We start from the raw sequence: 19,376 nt of genomic DNA, 5'->3' as shown, positions 1-19,376 counted from the left end.
CATGTTGTTTGCAACCGTTCCCATGGCTGGAGCCATTTGCAACACTGACGTCTTTAGATAAATGTAGTGAATCGTTTGTTATATGTAAATGTGTTATTATTATTCAGTCGTGTGAGTACTTATCAGACAGAGGTGAGTTGAATATATTTGGTCGGTGTAGTCCAAAGATATTTTAAGTAATTGAGAGAAATGCAAAAAAATATCAATTTCAATGACTTCCGTTCCGCGGTGCTGGTGATGCACATGAACGCAACATCACCCGTACTCTTCAGCGACCCCTGATGGAAAACATTGAGGCGTTCAGGGCTTCCTGATTCAGAGAAAAAGAAAGTGAAAGAGTGAATGATATCCGAGAACTGATCCTCGACTGGAGGTGAGTTTAAACCGAGCGGTTTTTAATGAAGATAAATCAAATCAAATGTTAAGTTCAGTTAAACACAACAGAAGTGATGTCACCAGTGACTTATTTAAAGTTTTCTGAGCTCAGAAAAGATTTGTTGAGTCGCTGATTTGTGTGAGTTGAAGCAGAGTCCACAGGTCATTTATAAGATGAGTTTGTTAGCTGTGTTTTTTTGTCTCTCGTGTCTTAATTTTAATCTCAAGTTATTATGAATCTGATGTTGATGACAGGAAGCTGTAAGAGTGTGAATTAGCTCTGATAAAACATGGACTTCATGCCTTCAGATGAGGTGAGACGTCATTTTGTTTTTCCACGTTAACAAGTCGTTCTTGTTGTAGGTTGTGTATTTGAAAATAAATGTAACTATGTTATAGAATATATAATAATAATAAATCAGTGATATTCATGAAAGATACATTTTCTCAACGGGTATAACCACCAACACATTTCCTGCTGGATTTTAGTTTTTATTACGTTCACCTTTTAAACATTATAAATGTAAAGAGTATTTGATTAATAGTGATAATAAAATGATTAATATTATTCATTTATCCTCATATATATTTATATCCGTTTAGATAACAGTTGTTTTTTCCTGGAGAGAAATCTGTGTTTCCTGATCTTTTCAGGAATTCTCTCTTGTCATGGAGCCACTGAAGTCGTCTGAGGAAACTTTAGAGGGAATCCAGACCTTAATCTCCAACTACAAGGTTAACAGATGCTCATTCATTAATCTGGAAGTGGTACAATGTAGCTTTTAATATTTATTATTAATCGAAAATAAAAGTAATCATTAGTCACAGTCCAAACAGTTTCACTCTCGTGTCCACAGATAATATGTGATCAACTGGCTCATGAGCAGACGGATCTGGCCAACATGATTAAGGACAGTAAGAAGATGACTCAGGATTGCAAGAAGCGCTCCATCAAACTGGCCAAGAGTCTGCAAGAGGACAAGCAATCCCACCAGGAGCAGATGGACAGTGAAATGGTTCCACTCTTAATTTACCTAAGTTATCAGAAAACCTTTCTTTCAAGAAAAACATGGGATTTAACTGAAGGGCTTGATCTTTGATATTTCCCCCAAAAATTGCTTGGACGTCTTCATCAGTTGTTAGTTTCCACAAAATCAGTGGATTTGGGAGAAAATGTATTATTAAAATGTTTGAAGTAAAACAGCTTTTCCTTCATTATTGTCTAAACTTCTGTCTTCCAGGAAAGGCTAGGTATGCTGAGTCAGGAGGAGTTCAAGCTCATGAAGGAGATCCAGGAAGTCCAGGCTGCCCTGAGGGAGGAGGAGGCCAATTTTGAACAGCTCAAACAGCAGACTGATGTACGTCAATCTCCCAGCATGCACTGCGTCTGCAGCCCTATCTGTGACGAATAACCAGTAACCATGTACCTTTTGATTTCAGGTGTTCACCCTTGTGCCAGAGAAAAATGTCGTATTTAAGGGGAAGTCGTGCGATGCAGGCGACGGGCCAATGTTTGACATGACATCGCGTATCGTTTATCCGATGCTGGAGGGAACGGCACTGATCACATTTGAGGAGGAAGAGGGTGAGTTTCGACCAATCGCAGATGAGTGGCGTTCACCATCCTGCAGCTACGTTGTAAGTGAATGGATCTGCTTTTATTAAAGGTAGAAAATATTCATTTAACCCAAAGGGTCATATTCAAAGGTGCACATGAGGTGGCCAAAACTAGATAAAAAAGCGAACAGAATATTTACAAAAAGAAATAAAATCACTGGAATAATAAAAAATACAAACCTGCATATGATTTAAATGATTCGGATAAATCCCCACTGACGTTGAGATAACTCCACACTGATGGAGCTAAAGCAGCAAATCATAATCTCCTCTTGTTTTGAACCTGGATTGTGGAACTTAAAATCACAGTTTCTAGATTTGAAGGGTTTTGATGCAGACACAAAACGTACCATGAAACATATCTCAGGGAGCTAAACTGCTGTGTGCTTGGAAATGAATCTGCATTATCTCAAAGTGAATTCTGGTGTATCGTCATATTGCTCCCATTTTGTAGTGTTTTAAACAAAGTCTTTTAAATTCAAGGATGCAAATTTAGCCTTGAACACAAATATTTACAGCAAGTACTTAAATGCTGCTTCTCATCAACAGAATTAAAATGTTATCTCTGCTTAATGCTTTTTTCATAAATGTTTATTCACTCACTTAAATTGAATGTTGTTGCAAATACCGAAGTTGGAAACCGACGCTTGCCTGCATAGCCAGATCAAACCACCAGAGGGCAGTGGTGCATGAATGAGCTCCCTTCCTCTGTTGACCCGGTCTGCACATCCAAACTCTGCAGGACAAATACTAAAATTATCCTAATTATATATAGGGTAATTCATGTCAGCCCTAAAGCAGCTTCTGATGGAGTTTGAAACTAATTTAGCCTAATTCAAACTGAATATAGAAAGGAGTTATGAGGCCCTAACATCAAGTTATCTTGCCATGTGCCCTTTAAGGCCCCCCTTACAAATCTGAAGGGGCTCTTTTGTGGTGCATCCACATGACCACAAACCAATTGAGCACTGGGTGAAGCTCGGACAGAAACATGGCTCCCAAGGTTTACCATTTGAACTGTGATGTCATTTCTTGCTTAATCTTCCAATGCTTCACAATCTTTAAAATCCATGCAATGTTCGAACTGGACAATGTGACAACTTAATTCATTCGGAAGCTGCACATTTATCTGAGTAAGATATGTTGGAGCATAATACACAGTCCATCTCTCCTGCTCCTCAATGCCAACTTACAGTCAGGATAGAGTGAAGGAGGCGTAGATTGCAACCGGGAGGCCTCAAGGCTGCCAAACAGTTGAATTCAAAGATGGCTGTCACCTCACGATCTTAGAACCAGGACATGGATGACATATTTACATGACATTTAATTAACCGAACCATCAACTGCACAAATTATTAAAAGCGAAGTCCGGGGTAGGTTGTTAGGAGAAACTGTTTGGAGGGAAACTTTTATTATTTGTGTCTGTCACCTTGGTTCTGATTGCAATAAAGATTTGTTCAACAAAGAATCTATCCAACCTAAATTGAAAGATTATGTAATTCAATAAACCGTAATAAATTATAAATTATAATTTTACTGAAAATATGTAAGAAACTAAATAAATACAAATATCTGACATGCTTCTTTCAGAAAATTTTGCCAAATGAACACAAAAAACATACTGATGAAAAAAAAATCTATATATAGGAACGCAAGCAAGATATTTCTTAACTCTTCATAAGTGATGTGAACTAGCTCATCTTTTTAGATAAACACATTTTTCTTTGCTCCCCTCACTGTGCATTATTATCACGTCTCCCACCACATGTGGTGAAACATCATCATGTACATACAACATGATGGTGGAAAGCTGAAGGTTCAACAAGTACTACTGATCGACTACATCCTCTCAGTTGGAAGTACCTCCATGTTTTGCACAGTGTTCGTCTGGTGAAGTGTACCACTCTAAAATCCTGAATAACTCTGTGTTCCCTCTGTCGTTAGTGGCCAAGAGGATCCTGAGCATAAAGAAGCATCAGGTGAAGCTGGGTGAAGAGTGTCACATCACCGTGGAGGCTCAGCCCGTTCAGCTGATACTGCCCGAGCTGGTTGAGGTAAAAGCACAACCAAAGAGACTGAATGAGATTCAGCATCAGCTTCCTGGAACTGATCTGTGCTCGTCTCCGTCCTGCAGATCCACTCGGAAGTTTGTCCTCAACGTATATTAATCTCCAACCTGCCAGAAATGGACATGGAGACGCTGTTGGGCAGGCTGCAGCTCCACTTCTTCCATTCTAGGCACGGAGGAGGAGATGTGGAGCACTGTGAATTCCTGCCCGACTCTGGGACTGTGGTCCTCACGTTCCTGAAGGATAACAGTGAGAGACGACTACTTCCACAGTCATGCGTTTGAGTCTTAAAACCAAAACGACCTCTGTCCTGATAAGCGTTTTAACTCGATATCAAAATATTCGTCCATCGACACATTACATGCCCATGAAGGTACACTTGGCATGTGCGTGCCTGTAACAGGAAGAAAATTGTCTGCTTAGTCACAGAAAATACTACAAACCACGAACAGCAGTGGTAAAAAGTTGGAGCAGGGATATCTGGTAACTGGTGACCGAATAATGGAGTAAGAACATCCAACCACTGTGAGCTTCCCAGTGTTAGCAATGGTTTGCATTCACCTCCGGTAAAGAGATTTTCGGATACCAGTTTTTTACTTCCTGATACCAGTTCTGATTCCTTTGCATATCAGGCGATAGCATGTACTGATCCGATACCATTGCATTTAAAAAGTAAATTATTTGACATATCTGAACAGTTGTGTATGATTAACCGTGTAGTGTAGTGATGATTGATACCGTGGTTCGCTCTATTGCTGGTGTTGTAATTTGCAACCTAAGTCTTCATGTCCATGTCTTCAAAATCACCACTAGTATTTTAAAACTGTTTAGTGTTAAATGCCCCTGAAAGCCAACTGTGGTTTATCTGTCACACAGGAAGTAGAATTTATTCAGCGTTTTAGCTTGGATCTCCCACTAATGAAACTCTTTCTGCTGTCAGTTGCCAAAGGTTTGACTGAGAAAGAATTCCACGACGTACAGTTCCCAAAAAAGATTCACACTGTGAGAGTGACTCCTTTTCTGAACGGGAAGATTGTAAACCTAAAGGTAAGTATCAGCGCGGGGGGGGACACGAGGCGGGAGAAAAGACTGAAATGCTGCAGGTGTCATTTTATTGTGAATGTGGACTGATTTCAAATCAGTCACCTGATTTAACTGTGGTGATTCCCCCTCCAGACCAAGATGACGGTGTGCCCTCGGACGGTGCTTGTCACAGGAATCCCCCAAGTGGGGAACGACAACCTGGCAGATCACGTGGAAATCCACTTCCAGAGAAGCAGCAATGGTGGAGGAGAACTGGAAGCCTTTCTCTACTGCCCGCTGGGTCAGCACACCTCGGCGCTGTTCGAGAGCGTGGCCCCCAAAAAAGAGCAGCAGTAAAACTGATGATTCCTTCCCGCGGCTCAAGAAAAATCTTATGAAGACACCATTGTCCAGATGTAAAGATAGGACACACTTTATTTAATCCAAAGCTGCTCCAGACATCACTAATTTCTGGACATTCTCCTGAATTACTCCGAGTCAGTCGCAATTTCTCTTGTAAGCCCCCGAGTAAATGTCTGGAAAATGCTCACAGTGGGCCCATGTGAATACAGCAGGACAATTTCTGGAAAAAGCTAATTCTTTTGACAATAGAAGACAACACTGGAATCAATGTGCTGTGAACAGAGCTGAATGATCTTGCTCCTGCATGCTCTCCTCAGATGACACCCCTCATCTGAAAGTCCCTGGCATTTTACTGTTTTTGTGAACTCGTCTGACCTAGAAAAAGTCCTGCTGTATTCTTCATGTGAAAGACCAACTCCAGACACAATTTTCCAGACATTTTCCCGAGAGTTCATGCTTGAAAAAAAGCTTTATATTCTGTTTACATTTCTTGTGGTGGAAGTTAGGATATGCTGCTGCCAAGGAGTTAATGTTTTCCCACCATCCATTTGTTTGTCAGAGGGGTTACGCAACCACTGAACAGATTCCAATAAGAACTTCATTTTGACCTTGAATCTGCACAACGGTGCGAATCCATGACCTATTTAATCACTTTCCTAAACATTGGGGGATTTTACATTTTTAATAGATGTCCCAGGGAATAATTCATGGATCTTTATGAAAACAAATCAGAGGTATTTTTAAATGTATGTAATTTGGTAGAGATGGATTGAATTTAAGGCGAATGATGGGTCTGGCTGAGGAATGAGTTCTACTGAGTGTCATTCAAGTTCTTGCATTTGTCAGCCATCACTAACATGTGAACATCTCTGAGTTTTCTACATTTTCCCGTCAATAGGGTTTTTCTGGTATTTTTTCCTCACTCTTGTTGAGGCTAAGGACAGAGGGTGTCACACCTTGTTAAGTCCAATTAAGACAATTGATTTGTGAATATAAGCAATACGAATAAAAGTTGATTGATCGGCCTTTCCACAGCTCTATCCTTGACTGCTACTTCACAGACCCATGCACCTGATGCGCTAGATGGCAGCATTCGGATATCTGACTGATCTAACTCCAAACATAAACAATATTATAAGTTGTTTGATACACAGGCTCTGAGCTCTCAGGCCTTTGAGCTTGTGCACGTTGAGTAAATCTATATCTTCACATATTCACAGGACTCATGAAAACTGAGGATTAAAAGTATGAATCTTATTTTATTGACATTTTACAATACAATCTATTGATATACTGATATTGTAATTTCTAAGTTACTGTGTTCACAGTGAGACCACACAAAAGGAAGGAGACGGGAAACACCTCAGATCAGGTTTATTGTAAAAACAGCCACTTAAAAGTAACAGCAGCCTTATAAAAGAAAAATGTCTAAACTGACTTTACTTAGAAGAATCCGGCTAAAACTCCAAGTACACAAAGTGGAAGAAACAAGACAGCCGCTGACAGCAACAAGCAAACAGACCGTGGTCAGGCACTTGGACAGACGAGAGGGACAGACAGGTGTGTGTAAATATCAAAATACATTCAAAGAGGGAAAACCAGCGAGGGACAGGAAGCCGAGAGTACAGCAAAACAATGGTGACAAGTCGACCTAATCTTACATCAATACAAAGGAAAATCAAATAATTTAAAAACCTCTAAAATAACAATCTATTTGTTACTATATATTGTTTTCATAGTGGTCACACAGTAACTAGTGCAGGAGTAACTGCCGACACCACAGTCCTCTACAGCGTTTAGGTCGTCTGTTTGCACTGTGTTCACTTTGACCTCGCCTGGTGTCATCCGTGTGCAGTCGTCGCACTCATGAGAAAACTAAAACCAACAAAAACATTAAAAAGCTGCTTGTGTTTCCGTTTCCTGCAGCTGAGTCACGCTCAGATAACGTACCTGTCATCTCCCAAGGTCAGTCGAACTCAAACTCAGTGTCAAAGTGACATGGCCCCCCCCCGACGACAATATACTCTGTCACATCATTATGTGCACGACAGCAACAAAACCACATCTTGCTACGTGTGTACATCGGATTTCATTTACTCACATGTAACAGCTAAAATGTTTTCACCGGAGAACCCCACAGGGTTGTTTGCAAGTAGTACAGGTTATTGTTAATAGAAGTATTTTCTGTGGTGAAGTTCTTCGTAATACCTTTGTTGATAAGAGACAGTACTCACTAAAATGCTGTATAATGCTAAGTCCTACACACCAAATACACTGCAGCTTTATTATTGCAAATATTGAAACTCCTATTTCTGAAATACGTCAGTTTGTGCCTATTTTTTTTCCCCACAACGGAGTAGTAAGGTCACTTAAAGGGAGATTTTGAGAATAAAGTCGTTATACTACGTGTATCAAGTAATAATGTTAAATACAACGAGGATAAAGTCATAATGTTATGTGGACAAAGTCTCCATTTTCGGCTAAATGTCAGTTTAGAGGGCGAGTGTGAGAAGATCATTCTGTTGCCTGCTTTTAAAAGAGGTAAGTCGAAAATCTTTCAAAATCAAAATTTCCCATCAGCTCAATATTAAAAAAAGCATCAAGACATTAAAAAGAATCTTTAAGAAACTGAAAGAACCACACAGACTTGGAGGAAACGTTTCATAGTGGTCGACTGTGAATTGTTAGTTACATCTACACAATATTCAAGGGGTTCCATAGTTTCAAATCAAACAATGAGATTGGAACTCCAGCACGCACAGATTCTGATTGATGGAAATTTCCCGACAATAAAAATATGATGACTTTTCTCATTAAGTTAAGACTTTATTCTCATAATGTTCTCTATTTTCCAGTAAATATTTGTTGTAAATACTCTACAACTTAATTCAAGTAGTATTCCAACTATTTTCTTAATAAATTACAACTTTATCTATTCAATTATGAAGTTATTCTCGAAATATTTATTTTATCCTTATAATTTCAGATTAGTTTTTTCTTCAGTATGGCCCTAATACTCCGTCATAGTTTTAAGAAATGAATTTTGATGATGATGATAACAATCAACATTTGTGCTCCTCGATATGAACCAGTGAAAACAAGGAGAACACTTGAACAGAATTGGATGTGGGGTGTAAAGATCAACTCATCTTAGAGTGAGGTTTCTTTTTGATCGTCTTTTTTTTTTATGTTCCTATCGGTGGTTTTTCGTGCTCGATAGTTCAAACCTCTAGGTGAAGCTTTGTGTCAAGTCAGAATTACTGCATATAGCTGTTTACATTGCTTCTCGTTACATTAACACCACCAACCGTCTTCCAATGAGAGTCCATAGAGAGAGGAACATCCGTAAAAATGTCCCCTGAGAAGAAACAACGACAAGAAGGGTACGTCTCCTCCGGTTTGGTAAAGAAGAAGCAGGAGTGCATTAATGGGTTAAAAGGAAGGGAGGGGTGGGGTGAGAATGGGGCGGGGGTACTGGTCATCCAAACTGGAATTATCGGACATGTGCAAAGTGGTAGTTTAAACGACGAGTGGTGCCCATTCGCTTGCTTTACGTCCATACTGGGTGAGAAAGGGAGCAAGAGCGAGAGAGAAAAACAAGGCAGAAAATTTAAAAGGCAGAAAATATTTCGGGTTGTGAATGTGAAAGTTAAAGTAGCTTTCTTTGCATTTTAAATAAAAAACAATAAATCGGCTGTAAAAAAACATTTAGATCCTGGGACTAAACAACCTGTTAGCAAAATAATTAGTCAAACGAGCAACTAATGGGGACATTTTTAGACAGTTGAACAGTTGCAATCATTTGATCAAATCATCATTTGTACAGTTTCAATTTCTATGACGTGAGAATTGGCTGATTATCTCTTTGAAGGGTCACATTCTCATCATGTTTTTAGAAAAGATTAAACCATCACAAAACAATAATCTGCAGATGCTATTCAGAATAGAGATGATTATTCTTCACTTGATATCCAAATAGGTTTCAAAATGATTCAGAGTTTTTTCTACACAACAGAAGATTTACAGTTTATTAAGCTCATTTTTTTTTTTTTTTTATGTTTAGAGATTGTACTTGGTTCTACAGAAACTGCAGCGTGTTGTGAGAGTAAAATCTGAACATGGAGGAGTCGTCTCAGTGCACGTACCTGAATATCAGTAAGCTCTTTGTAGAACCTCTTTGCCAGATCTTGACCGTTCCCCATGGTCGGGATCTGGTACGTCTGAGAGAAAAAGAGAAAAGCAAATTCTGTTGTTTACATTTTAGTCCTTCAGAACGATTATTTTTACAATCAGTGCATCTGCCTGCATTTCAGTAACTGGATTACGGCATGAGCCCACTCTAGAAAACACTCCAGAGCCCCTTTTCATTACAGGTAAGCGTACTCAATGATTTACCAGTCGAACCGGGCGGCATCAAAGTACAACAACTTCAGTTATGTCTGATTTTAGAGGCAAAAAATTCTAGGTCATCAGGCATTACTGTCTTTAAGTCATTCGTGAAGTTTAACTCTGTGATTCTATTCATATGACTTCATAGATTAGCACAGCTGGGTGTCATCTACGTAAAACAAAAATATTTGTAGTGTTTTCTGAATATATTGCCTATGGGAAAGATATGTAAAGAAAAAAGTACAGTAGGTAGGTCCTATTATAGAACCTTGTGGAACTCCATGAGAAATGTTTGTGTACAAGAGGGAGTTGTTGTTATTTGCCGGGTTGAGCTACGCACCTTTCCTTTGTAGAGGAGGCTGCCGACAGGACAGACCACACAGGCCGTGCCTGCTCCGAACATCTCCTGGATCCTTCCAGCATCCAGAGCCCCGAGCAGCTCCTTCATGCCCATCGTACGCTCTGTCACCTTGAACTCCCCCTGCAACGCAAAAAAACATGAGCAATGAGATGAGCTGAAAGGTTTAAGCACCGCTGTTTAACTTTTTCATTTAGTGCTCTTTAAATATAAAGTACAATACATTAAAAAACATTGCGTGTTATGTCAAATTTGAGTTTTGGAAAAAGAAACCGCCTCGGTGAGCAACTACATTGAAGTTCTGAAATTCAGTTTACCAATCCACTTGTAGTAGAACACAAACATGTTTATGAAAACAGCTATGCTTTAGAGGATTGTGTTTGGTCCTCTCTCTGGTCATCTTACCCAGGTTCTGGCAAGGTCCAGCAGAGATTGCCTGGTGACTCCTGGGAGAATGATGCCGTCCAGAGGAGGGGTCAACAACTCTTTCTCTGAAGAGACAAACGCACGCACTCATCAGATGCCAACGTACAAACAGTAGATAAACTCAGCAACTCCTGTGAGAAAATGTAACGAGTCTGACCTCCTTTCTCATTGGTCCAGAAGATGAAGAGGTTCATGGTGCCCACTTCAGTGATCTCCTCCTCCTCTCCGTACAGCCACAGGACCTGCTGGCAGCCTTGCTTCACTGCCTCGTTCTGCACCAGAATGGTTGGACCATAGTTACTAGATAAAGAGACGAGAGGCAGTTAGAATAAACTGCACACAAACAGACAATGAAAACGACGAGACAAAAAATCGAATAGATGGATCAAAAATAGAAATAACAATTCATGTTTGCTGTCTGTCTTCTGATTTGCTTGATTACTGCTCATTCTTTTGGGGACATAATGCTCATTGATAAAAATGGGACAGAGAAGAATGACCCCAAGACTGTGCTAAGTTTGCCTCATTTGTGTTTGCTGATGGGACAGGGTCCAAACTAAAATTAAAGCACATTTAAAAAAACTTCATGCTGGCTGGATCATAGACAAATAGATGGAACGGAGCAGTCAATGACATTAAAAGTAACACATAAACTTTTTCCTGCTGTGATTTGAGTTATTAATTCACCTTTGTCCTTTATTCCACACCTCGTGGTAACACATTTCTAAGCTGAACTCAGAATTTTCCAAAATAGCTGAGAGGAATTAAGTAATGTCATGAGCAACTAAGAAATTTGAAATGAAAAGAGGTGGAAGTGTATTTCTTATTCCAGCCCTGACAGACAGTAAGGATCCTACTGACAATTCTCATCAGTGTGAACAGGGGATTCAGGATTCCTTTCAGTTGGTTATTGTTGTCTCGTGAGATACACACTGTGCCTCCTTTACTGAATAAAACATCATTGTTACACTGAAATGTTTCACTCTTGCCAAGAAGGAAAAAGGAAAAATGCTGCTCTACCATGACTTTCTGCAAAAGAGAAACATCCTTGTAACTGACAAGATTTCAATGGACAATGAACAATACAACTTAAGATTGAGACTCAAGTGATGAGTCATACTTAGCTGTGGAAATTCATCTGTCAACGTTCGAACTGCACTTAGAGATTCATTGGCCACAGAGGAGCACTCAGCTCTGAACTGCTGTTGTCTTCGTTTAAGTTTTTAATATGTGAGCAAACAGATGAATCTTTAAAGTGTTGTTAGAGCCTTTCACACAAATAACCCATCGATAAACAAACAACACATCTACCATTCTGCAGCTGCGTGACCACTGGCGCTAAGTCAGGTCTGATAGTTTCTTCTCAAGGCAACCTTTTCACTGATGTTGTGCGTGCATGCTGTTTGGCAGGAGGGGATTAGATTTTGTTGGCTTAGGGAGTCTAGTGGGTGTTGGGTGGTGTTATGTAATGGCACTGGATCTGAGCAGGTGCTAGGATTGTAGGCCACAGTCATGTGGAAGCAGGCCTATGATTACAGGCTCTATGAAATTACAGGCGATTACAGAATGATATATGCAGATTAAAAACTGGAGGGATATACATTATTATAACCTTCTCTGTTGAGTTAGGATTTTCTTCAAGCAAGAAATAAAAGGTCTCCTGCAGTGAAACAGTTTTAGTGTCACTTTCTGAAAAGTTCTCGAAGAGATTTTATTTTTTTGCCTTTGTTTTACCTTGATTGTTTTTGATTTTGAGGAGAAACGCAGCTCAATTACACACTTCTGATTGCCACAGCAGGAAAAGCTCTGGTGTAAATGATGTTTTATAATTAACCTGTTTGACTAGTCAAACCAGTTATATCAGTTACATCTCAACATTTCAGCCTCAGTGGTTTAAAAAGGGTTAGGTGCTAACACCTATAACTATCTGCATCACAATTTAAACAACACACAAAACCCTCTTCACCCTCTTGGAACTTGTCCAAGAATAATCTACTACAGATGCCTTGCAACAAAATATCTTTGCTTGAAAAAGTACTATTGTTCTACCCTCTTGTTTTTAAGCACACGATTCAGTCCCCTCTGTCACAGGTCTTTCCAGGCTTCAAAAGCAATTGAGTACAAAGAACATCAAGGAGAAGTCATGTAGCAGGACTCAGATATGTAAGGATGGCATGAAATTTAGCATGTGACCAACCAGTTCAATGGCTGCGCTGCACTGCTTTTAATCTTAAAGTTGCAGTGTGTAGAATTTAGTGGTGAAGTTTTATGTTGCAGCTTGATACCCCTCATCCTCCCCTTCCAAACATGAAAGGATAGGATTATTTTTTAAATCACATTTCTGTCAATATATATCCCTTTCACCAAAATCGTACAAACTGCACCTTTAAGTGTCAGTTTTCTTTTTGCACTTTGTTTTGTCTGGACCTTCTGACCTTTCAGTCTAGTCGTAACCGATATAACTGCTGTTAAAGGTGCCTCCGACCATGGTCCTGACAAACTCAGCTAAATTTTGTAAAACTAAAGGAGTTGGTCTGAGTCTGGATCAGCCCTAACCATGTTTCGGTTTGTTTTCGTAAAAGCATGAAAACACTTTTGACCCCACTGCATTCACGACCTCGTCTGGCCAACCAGCTGAACGAGTTCTACTGTTGTTTTGAAAGGATCCTGTTTGTGGACTCATGTAGTAGAAAAATTAACTAAACATAGTTGACAAACTATTTTGTATTTTGTATTAAGACTTTAGCTGTTTTATGGTCGGAACTGTTAGTGTTGAAATACGGTGAGACCATTTGTTACTTAATTACCCATCAAAGAAAGTAGTGGTATGTCTTCTTATCACCTAAGGAAACACATGTGAATCAACTGTTAATGTTTAGATTCCTCTCCTTCCCCCACCATGGAACCTGTCTGGATTGGTTCAGAGGGACAGCCCTAAGTCCTCCTATATAAGATCGGTGTTTTTGACTGTTCTCCATCCTCACTCTGAGACCCTTCTGGTTTCCCTGTGTTGATCCTTTCTGCAGAAATCCCCTTATTAAATACACGTAGATAAATTTGTTGTTTCCAGCCTCTTGTATCTCCAGATTTCCATCACACTCATCTCTTGGGGGAGCTCAACGCGCGGAGATGACCTCTCTCTCTCTCTCTCTCTCTCTCTCTCTCTCAGAGTCACTTTTTTCTGGCAGGAGGCTGTGGGCGATCAGCATCAAAACATCACGCCCCAAAAAACTTTTGTTTTTCCACAACTGCTGCTGGCCTCATCAATGGGACCCTACCACTGAACAGCACTGATATCCCTGCCTGTGACTGCGATACTTTGACACTTTAAGTTCCCCTGGCAAATAACGGACTTAATGTACATATTGCATAATTCCTCCCCTGGTTCTTAAAGTTTTTATTTTATTTTTATATTACATTTTTGTGTCATATTTTTAATATTTTCTATATTTACACTTCAAACAGAAAGACTACTACCAGCTGAACTGAAGACACGCCTACGTCAGCCGCACGCCCGTCTACAAATGAATCAGTATCAAGTATAGGTACGTGCAGCTCATGTAGGTGGTGACGTCAGGATGTATGTCATACATTCGTTAATGCTCATTTCTTTAGTGCGCTCCACAAATTACAATATGAAAGACAACTGACCAGATCAAATGTAAAAAATATAACAGAGACTTCAGGTGCAAGAAAAAGAGGAAAGAAGCTGAACTCACCCTCCCATCTTGTACGCCCCGACGCCTCCTTTCCAGGCTCTGACATATGAAGGGTCCGCCAGCAGAGACACAGGGTTAAAGGACCCTGTGGCAAAGTAGGGGCCCACTGGGCCAATGATGACAAAGATCATGGCTTTTCCTGGCCGAGAGACGCCAAGAGACGGCTGAAACGAGAGGTTTGGAAGAGGCAAAGACAGGTTATTGGAAGCCGGGAGTCAGTTAGTATGACAGCAGTCAGAAAGTTCTGAGCTCGCCAGCACATAATACAACTTTATCCACACAAACAAATTAAATGCTGGACCTTTGAAGATACTGTTTAATGATATCACTCATGACAGTCAAAGAATGAATCAAAAGGGACAAACAGTAATCTATTGATGTTTTCATCACATTGTCATGAGCACTTCCCAGCTGTATACAACAATAATTCCTCATATCATTAACTGATTAATATAACCTGGCCCTAGATATGGCCAGAAAATCGTAGATTAACCAATTAAACAGCACTTAACCTTATGTTAAAACTGATACTTGCCTAATGATTTAATAGTTCTTAAATACTGAAGACGACAGTACCAATAAGTATTATTATAATGACTTTATTGGTTATAATAATATAGTTTACAGGTGTATATTGTCTCCTCACAGCATTTTGTGCATTGAAGCCAAAGCTCACCTCAATTCCTATAAACGTGGGTCTGATGTAGAGGCTGGCGTCCTGGGAATAGGGGACCCACTCTTGGTCGATCTCCACCAGCTTCTTGATGCACCCCAGCAGTTCAGCTTTATCAAACAACTAACAAGAAAAAGGACGAGGGGTTTAATGACAAATGTAACACTTGACTTCAAGTGGAGCCGACTGCTGCCTCCTGTGGTGTGTCAGAGACTTTACATTCAATGTTATGGATTATCATAGTTTTTTCTATTCAACCTGAAAAGATTAAAATTTTCATTACGATTGAAATATCAATCATTAACCCAAAATTTGTCTAAAACATCTATGACATATTTGCCCAAAACATACTTTGATCGAAATCTATACAGCTTTTGTGCATAAACCATCCACAACTAATGTTTAGTCATTAACCAAGAAACACTTTCATAATTTCTTTCCCATGTGACAGAGAAGAATGGATTCACCTCACATTGTGTTGGATCGTCATGTGATTAACTTTAATCAGTCATCTGTATTCCCAGTGTGGCCTCACCTCGGGATGACATACTGTCTCTTGAATCAGGGCTGGTAATAGTGCCCAAAAAAATGGGCCAAACAAGGGTGTACTGTCTAATAGTTTGGCATTTGTAACCTAGCCTACCTTAAAGAATCAGAAGATTGTGAAACCAGACCGAGGAGAACAGTGTGTTGGTTTTCACCTGTTGGTTCAGGCACATAGGACGACACATAAAACAGGAAGTCTGGTGTTAATTCAGTCCTTCAGTTGTAAGTGGTAGTCCTGATAGTTGGTGCAGTTGTTCGTACTGACACGTAGTAGCAGCACTGTTGTTTGGGAGTTCTCCCCAGTGTCTGTGTAGGATTTTTCTTAATGTCCTTTGGTTTCTTCTCACAGTGCAAACACATGCAGGTTAGGTTAAATCGAGAGGCTAATGCTTAGTTTATAAAACACCTTTTTAGGGCCCAAGCACCGAATGGTGAGAGGCCCTATTGAAATTGTTTATCCTGATTTTCCATTTGACTTACTTAGACTAATTAATGACAAATACAATGTGGGAACTTGGAATAAACTCCCCGCATGTGAAGTTTAAGCGCAACACTTTGTTTTGTCTTTGTACGTAAGCAGTGCAATAGGCTTACCTCCCCTCCTCTCACTTCACATGTTGTGTGAAGGTGCAGCAAAGGTGGAGCCAGAATCAGTTATAATACGAAATATTACACTTAAATGGGGTGTGACTGTTCTGAGGACGAGTTGGGACAACTCACCGGCAGGCAGCTTCTGTCAGCGCTCCTATGCATCCTTTCCATGTTCAGCATGGGTCTAAAGAGGCGGACGTGGTTGTCTGTTCCACGAAATGCCTTCATGCCCTCAAAGAGCTGCAGAAAAAAACAAACAGAAACACACAACACTAAATATGACTTCTCACTCTGTAGGGCAAAAAGTGTAGGAAAAAGTCTTGACATATTGAAAAGGCCATAACATTTTTCAGTTTAAAGTACGCAGTTTCAGATGTGATGTACATGTATGTGCTTGCTTCATGCTTCATGTCGGCGGGGCCCTCCTCTCTCACCTCTATGGAGTAGTGCAGGACCGAGCTGGCAGGGTGCATCGACAGGTTCTGGAAAGGTTTGATCTGCGGAGCCTCCCAACCCTCCTTCTCCGACCAGTTGATGGTCAACATGTGATCGGAAAACTGTTTGCCGAACACCAGGGTGGAGGGGTCGGGCTTCGGCTTGCATGCCGTGTTGCGTTCGATGTTGATATCTGCAGCCTGAGATGGAGACGGACGAGCGAGCCGCAGAGCCGCGGAAAAACAGAAGTCGACGGCAGGAGGGATAGAGCAGAGCCGGCCACGGATACAACAATTGATTTTAACTTGGTATTATTGACAGGGCATGCTTTGACAGGAAAATAATGGAGTAAGTCAAAGAGCTGATCAATTAGAGACAATTAAGTTCAATTAAACATAATTATATAATTACAACAGGCAGACAGTAAGGGAAAGACAGAGGGAAAACAAAGGTTTAAACTCTGGACAACTTGAAAATAAGCCACATCCGTCTTCATATGGTCCAGACACCAGGAACGCTCAGTGGGGCCAGTGTACAAACCACACTGGTTGAAGATGCGATGCATGTAAATATTTCCGTGTTACCTTAAAGAAGCTGGCGAACCGCAGCGAGCCAATGGAGAAGGGGAGTGCCTGAACATGTCGTGCATGGAGTGCCTGCGAAAGTAATGTGACAAACCTCTTAGCACCACAGCAGAGTAAGGGGGGGGCTCTACAAACACTCAGCAGGCAGTTTCAGGGGAAAACCTACTTAAAGTTTCAGTGTGGAACTTAGAGATATCTAGAGGTGTTCCAGCTGAACACCCCTCACCTCACCCTCCCCTTCCAAACATGACAGACAACCGGTTTAGTTTAGGTCTTTTGTTTAGTTGTCCAGTCCTGACGACTGTAAACAACATGTCGGCCTCCGTGGAGAGGACCCACTCCTGATGTAAATATAAAGTATTTAAATATATTTGGGCCAATTCAAGGGAAAAGAAAACAACAATTTGTACGATTTAGATTAGAAACACAGGCGAGAACATCATTAGGATAACTTTATTTTCAATATCTCCCTATAGATCCATTTCACCTAATTCTTACACAGTGAACCTTTAAAACGATTGCAGTCAAATGCAACACAACCATGGTATTATATCTCTTATCCTCGGAATACACCGGAGCAACATATCACTGGGTCTGCACTAACTGGGCTCATAAGGTAGTCACATGCCTGCTGCAAATAGAATCAGGCACATTTGCAGTTTACTCGAGGAATGCAAGGTGAGGAACCTGTGTGGTTTGGCAAACCCCCTGTGACAGCCTGTGACTTATTACTGTGCGTGCTAATTTTCAACGTACCCGGAACATTTTCATAAAAACACACGCAGCCACGTGTCTGTGCAGAGAAAAGTGGAAGTGGTGTCTTGGTGATTCCCACAACAAGTTGCACAGAGGCACAGCTGCAGAAGTGAGTCTATGTGTGTGTTCAGTTGAATGGATGATGCAAGTTTTGCTTTGGTTACGATCATGGCTTTGATCCGCTACACTCATTCCATCTGTGACGTGCACGGGTTCATTCATTTAGTAATTACATGCATGTTACAGTCGATCCTGGTTTGGTTCATTTTCGACCCGCAGTTTGGGATTAAACTAAATTAACAAGTCTTTGCGTTTATAGCAGCTAGCACCTGAGTTAGCATCAGCTAGATAAATTGAGTAATTACAAAGACGAAATACGTAATTGAGGAGTAACATTGTAATAACATACGTGCGATGTTTTCTGCAGATTTGCGTTTTATAGCACCATAAATAACTCGCTCCTCCGCCCCGACACCAAGACTGCATTTACAAATAGGAAGATTTAACAAATACTTGCTTTTGACTGTGCTTTCATAATCACACAGATAGAAAGGTCGATTTATTCAGTATCAGTGGGATAAACTTTTCAATTCGGCATACTACCTGTATACTGAAAATACGTATCTAAAAGGCGAATGGAAACGGTTTGTCTACCACCATTCTTAAACTTAAAAAGCGTATATTTGATAAGAAAGGGTCTAAAATATTGGACGATTTTCCCATCGGAACTAGACGATTCAGATTAGACGTTATGTTCCGTTTCCAGTGATGTGTATCTTTCTTACACAAGCAAGACGAACTCAGTTTCCATTTTTCTGACTGAGGTTTGGTTTATGTCCTTTGCGCTGTAATGTCAGCGCGGAGGGTCACCGCGGCTTCAGTCCGTGTGAAACAAACCCCTTCGTCTCCTAGTCTCATATTTAGAGTGAATCATTTACAGACCCAGTAAACAGACACTTTAGCAGAACAGACATAGGTCAGTGAACTCACCGTCCGCAGGGCTGCCATCTCTGCTACGTGATGAGGATGAACCAATTTTTTTGGTTCGTGTGGAAACAAAAGTCCGGGTCAGACCGAGTTCCGCTTTGAAATGTGAGACGCTGCTCAGCTGAGGTGAAGTCCCAGAGCTCCCAAACAAAAAGACGTCCTTCAGGATATTAGACCTGTGACTCACACACCACAGCACACTCCTTATTTTAATCAGAGTTACAAATTTTTTCTTTTCCCAGATCAGTGTTTGTTCATTACCCGAACTGTTCTTAAAAAACACACAATGCTTCTTATCCTAGGAAAAGCTATTTAACTTAAATAAGATCTTGTAATATGACCTCTATTATTCGGCCTCATTAGGAAGAAAGTCCCTGGGGGCGTGGCTCAACGCGTGAAATGTCATTGGTGGACACCAGCAAGCCCAGAGAGGGAGGTTACTGGAGGTCAATGAGGATGATTCTG

The 19,376-nt window shown here is 40.5% G+C and overlaps 2 protein-coding genes across 3 annotated transcripts; one reads left to right on the top strand and one right to left on the bottom strand.

Moving 5' to 3' along the window:
* Window positions 1-259: 259 nt before the first annotated feature.
* On the top strand, window positions 260-6,472 carry ifi35 (interferon-induced protein 35). Its single transcript, XM_062408325.1, has 10 exons — window positions 260-373; window positions 631-689; window positions 1,030-1,110; window positions 1,233-1,391; window positions 1,617-1,733; window positions 1,816-1,960; window positions 3,937-4,046; window positions 4,127-4,310; window positions 5,002-5,108; window positions 5,238-6,472. Exons 2-10 carry the CDS (start codon window positions 666-668, stop codon window positions 5,439-5,441), a joined length of 1,131 nt encoding a protein of 376 aa, XP_062264309.1. The 5' UTR covers window positions 260-373; window positions 631-665; the 3' UTR covers window positions 5,442-6,472.
* Window positions 6,473-6,804: 332 nt separating this feature from the next.
* Window positions 6,805-19,267, bottom strand: bcat2 (branched chain amino-acid transaminase 2, mitochondrial). Of its 2 annotated transcripts, none has more exons than XM_062408321.1 (11): window positions 18,915-19,267; window positions 17,169-17,240; window positions 16,584-16,784; window positions 16,279-16,389; window positions 15,016-15,135; window positions 14,340-14,503; window positions 10,778-10,920; window positions 10,600-10,685; window positions 10,177-10,317; window positions 9,593-9,667; window positions 6,805-9,008 (listed from the first exon to the last, which is right to left on the bottom strand). In XM_062408321.1, the coding sequence occupies exons 1-11, from the start codon at window positions 18,930-18,932 to the stop codon at window positions 8,967-8,969; spliced, it is 1,173 nt and encodes a 390-aa protein (XP_062264305.1). In that variant the 5' UTR covers window positions 18,933-19,267; the 3' UTR covers window positions 6,805-8,966. The 2 variants fall into 2 exon arrangements, with proteins under 2 accessions (XP_062264305.1, XP_062264306.1); XM_062408322.1 differs by lacking the exon at window positions 18,915-19,267 and adding an exon at window positions 18,710-18,760 and having other exon boundaries at window positions 16,584-16,945.
* Window positions 19,268-19,376: the final 109 nt, after the last annotated feature.

This window comes from Platichthys flesus, chromosome 16 (assembly GCF_949316205.1).
Source record: "Platichthys flesus chromosome 16, fPlaFle2.1, whole genome shotgun sequence".
Lineage (NCBI taxonomy): Eukaryota > Metazoa > Chordata > Actinopteri > Pleuronectiformes > Pleuronectidae > Platichthys > Platichthys flesus.
This window is presented reverse-complemented; position numbering and strand designations above follow the sequence as displayed.

Coding starts and splice junctions, on each gene's coding strand:
- ifi35 (XM_062408325.1), top strand. CDS start 666: ATGGACTTCATGCCTTCAGATGAG. Junction 690..1,029: donor ACTTCATGCCTTCAGATGAG/GTGAGACGTCAT, acceptor TGATCTTTTCAG/GAATTCTCTCTTGTCATGGA. Junction 5,109..5,237: donor GGAAGATTGTAAACCTAAAG/GTAAGTATCAGC, acceptor TTCCCCCTCCAG/ACCAAGATGACGGTGTGCCC.
- bcat2 (XM_062408321.1), bottom strand. Junction 16,390..16,583: donor TCCTGCACTACTCCATAGAG/GTGAGAGAGGAG, acceptor TTTTTTCTGCAG/CTCTTTGAGGGCATGAAGGC. Junction 15,136..16,278: donor CTGACAGAAGCTGCCTGCCG/GTGAGTTGTCCC, acceptor TTTTCTTGTTAG/TTGTTTGATAAAGCTGAACT.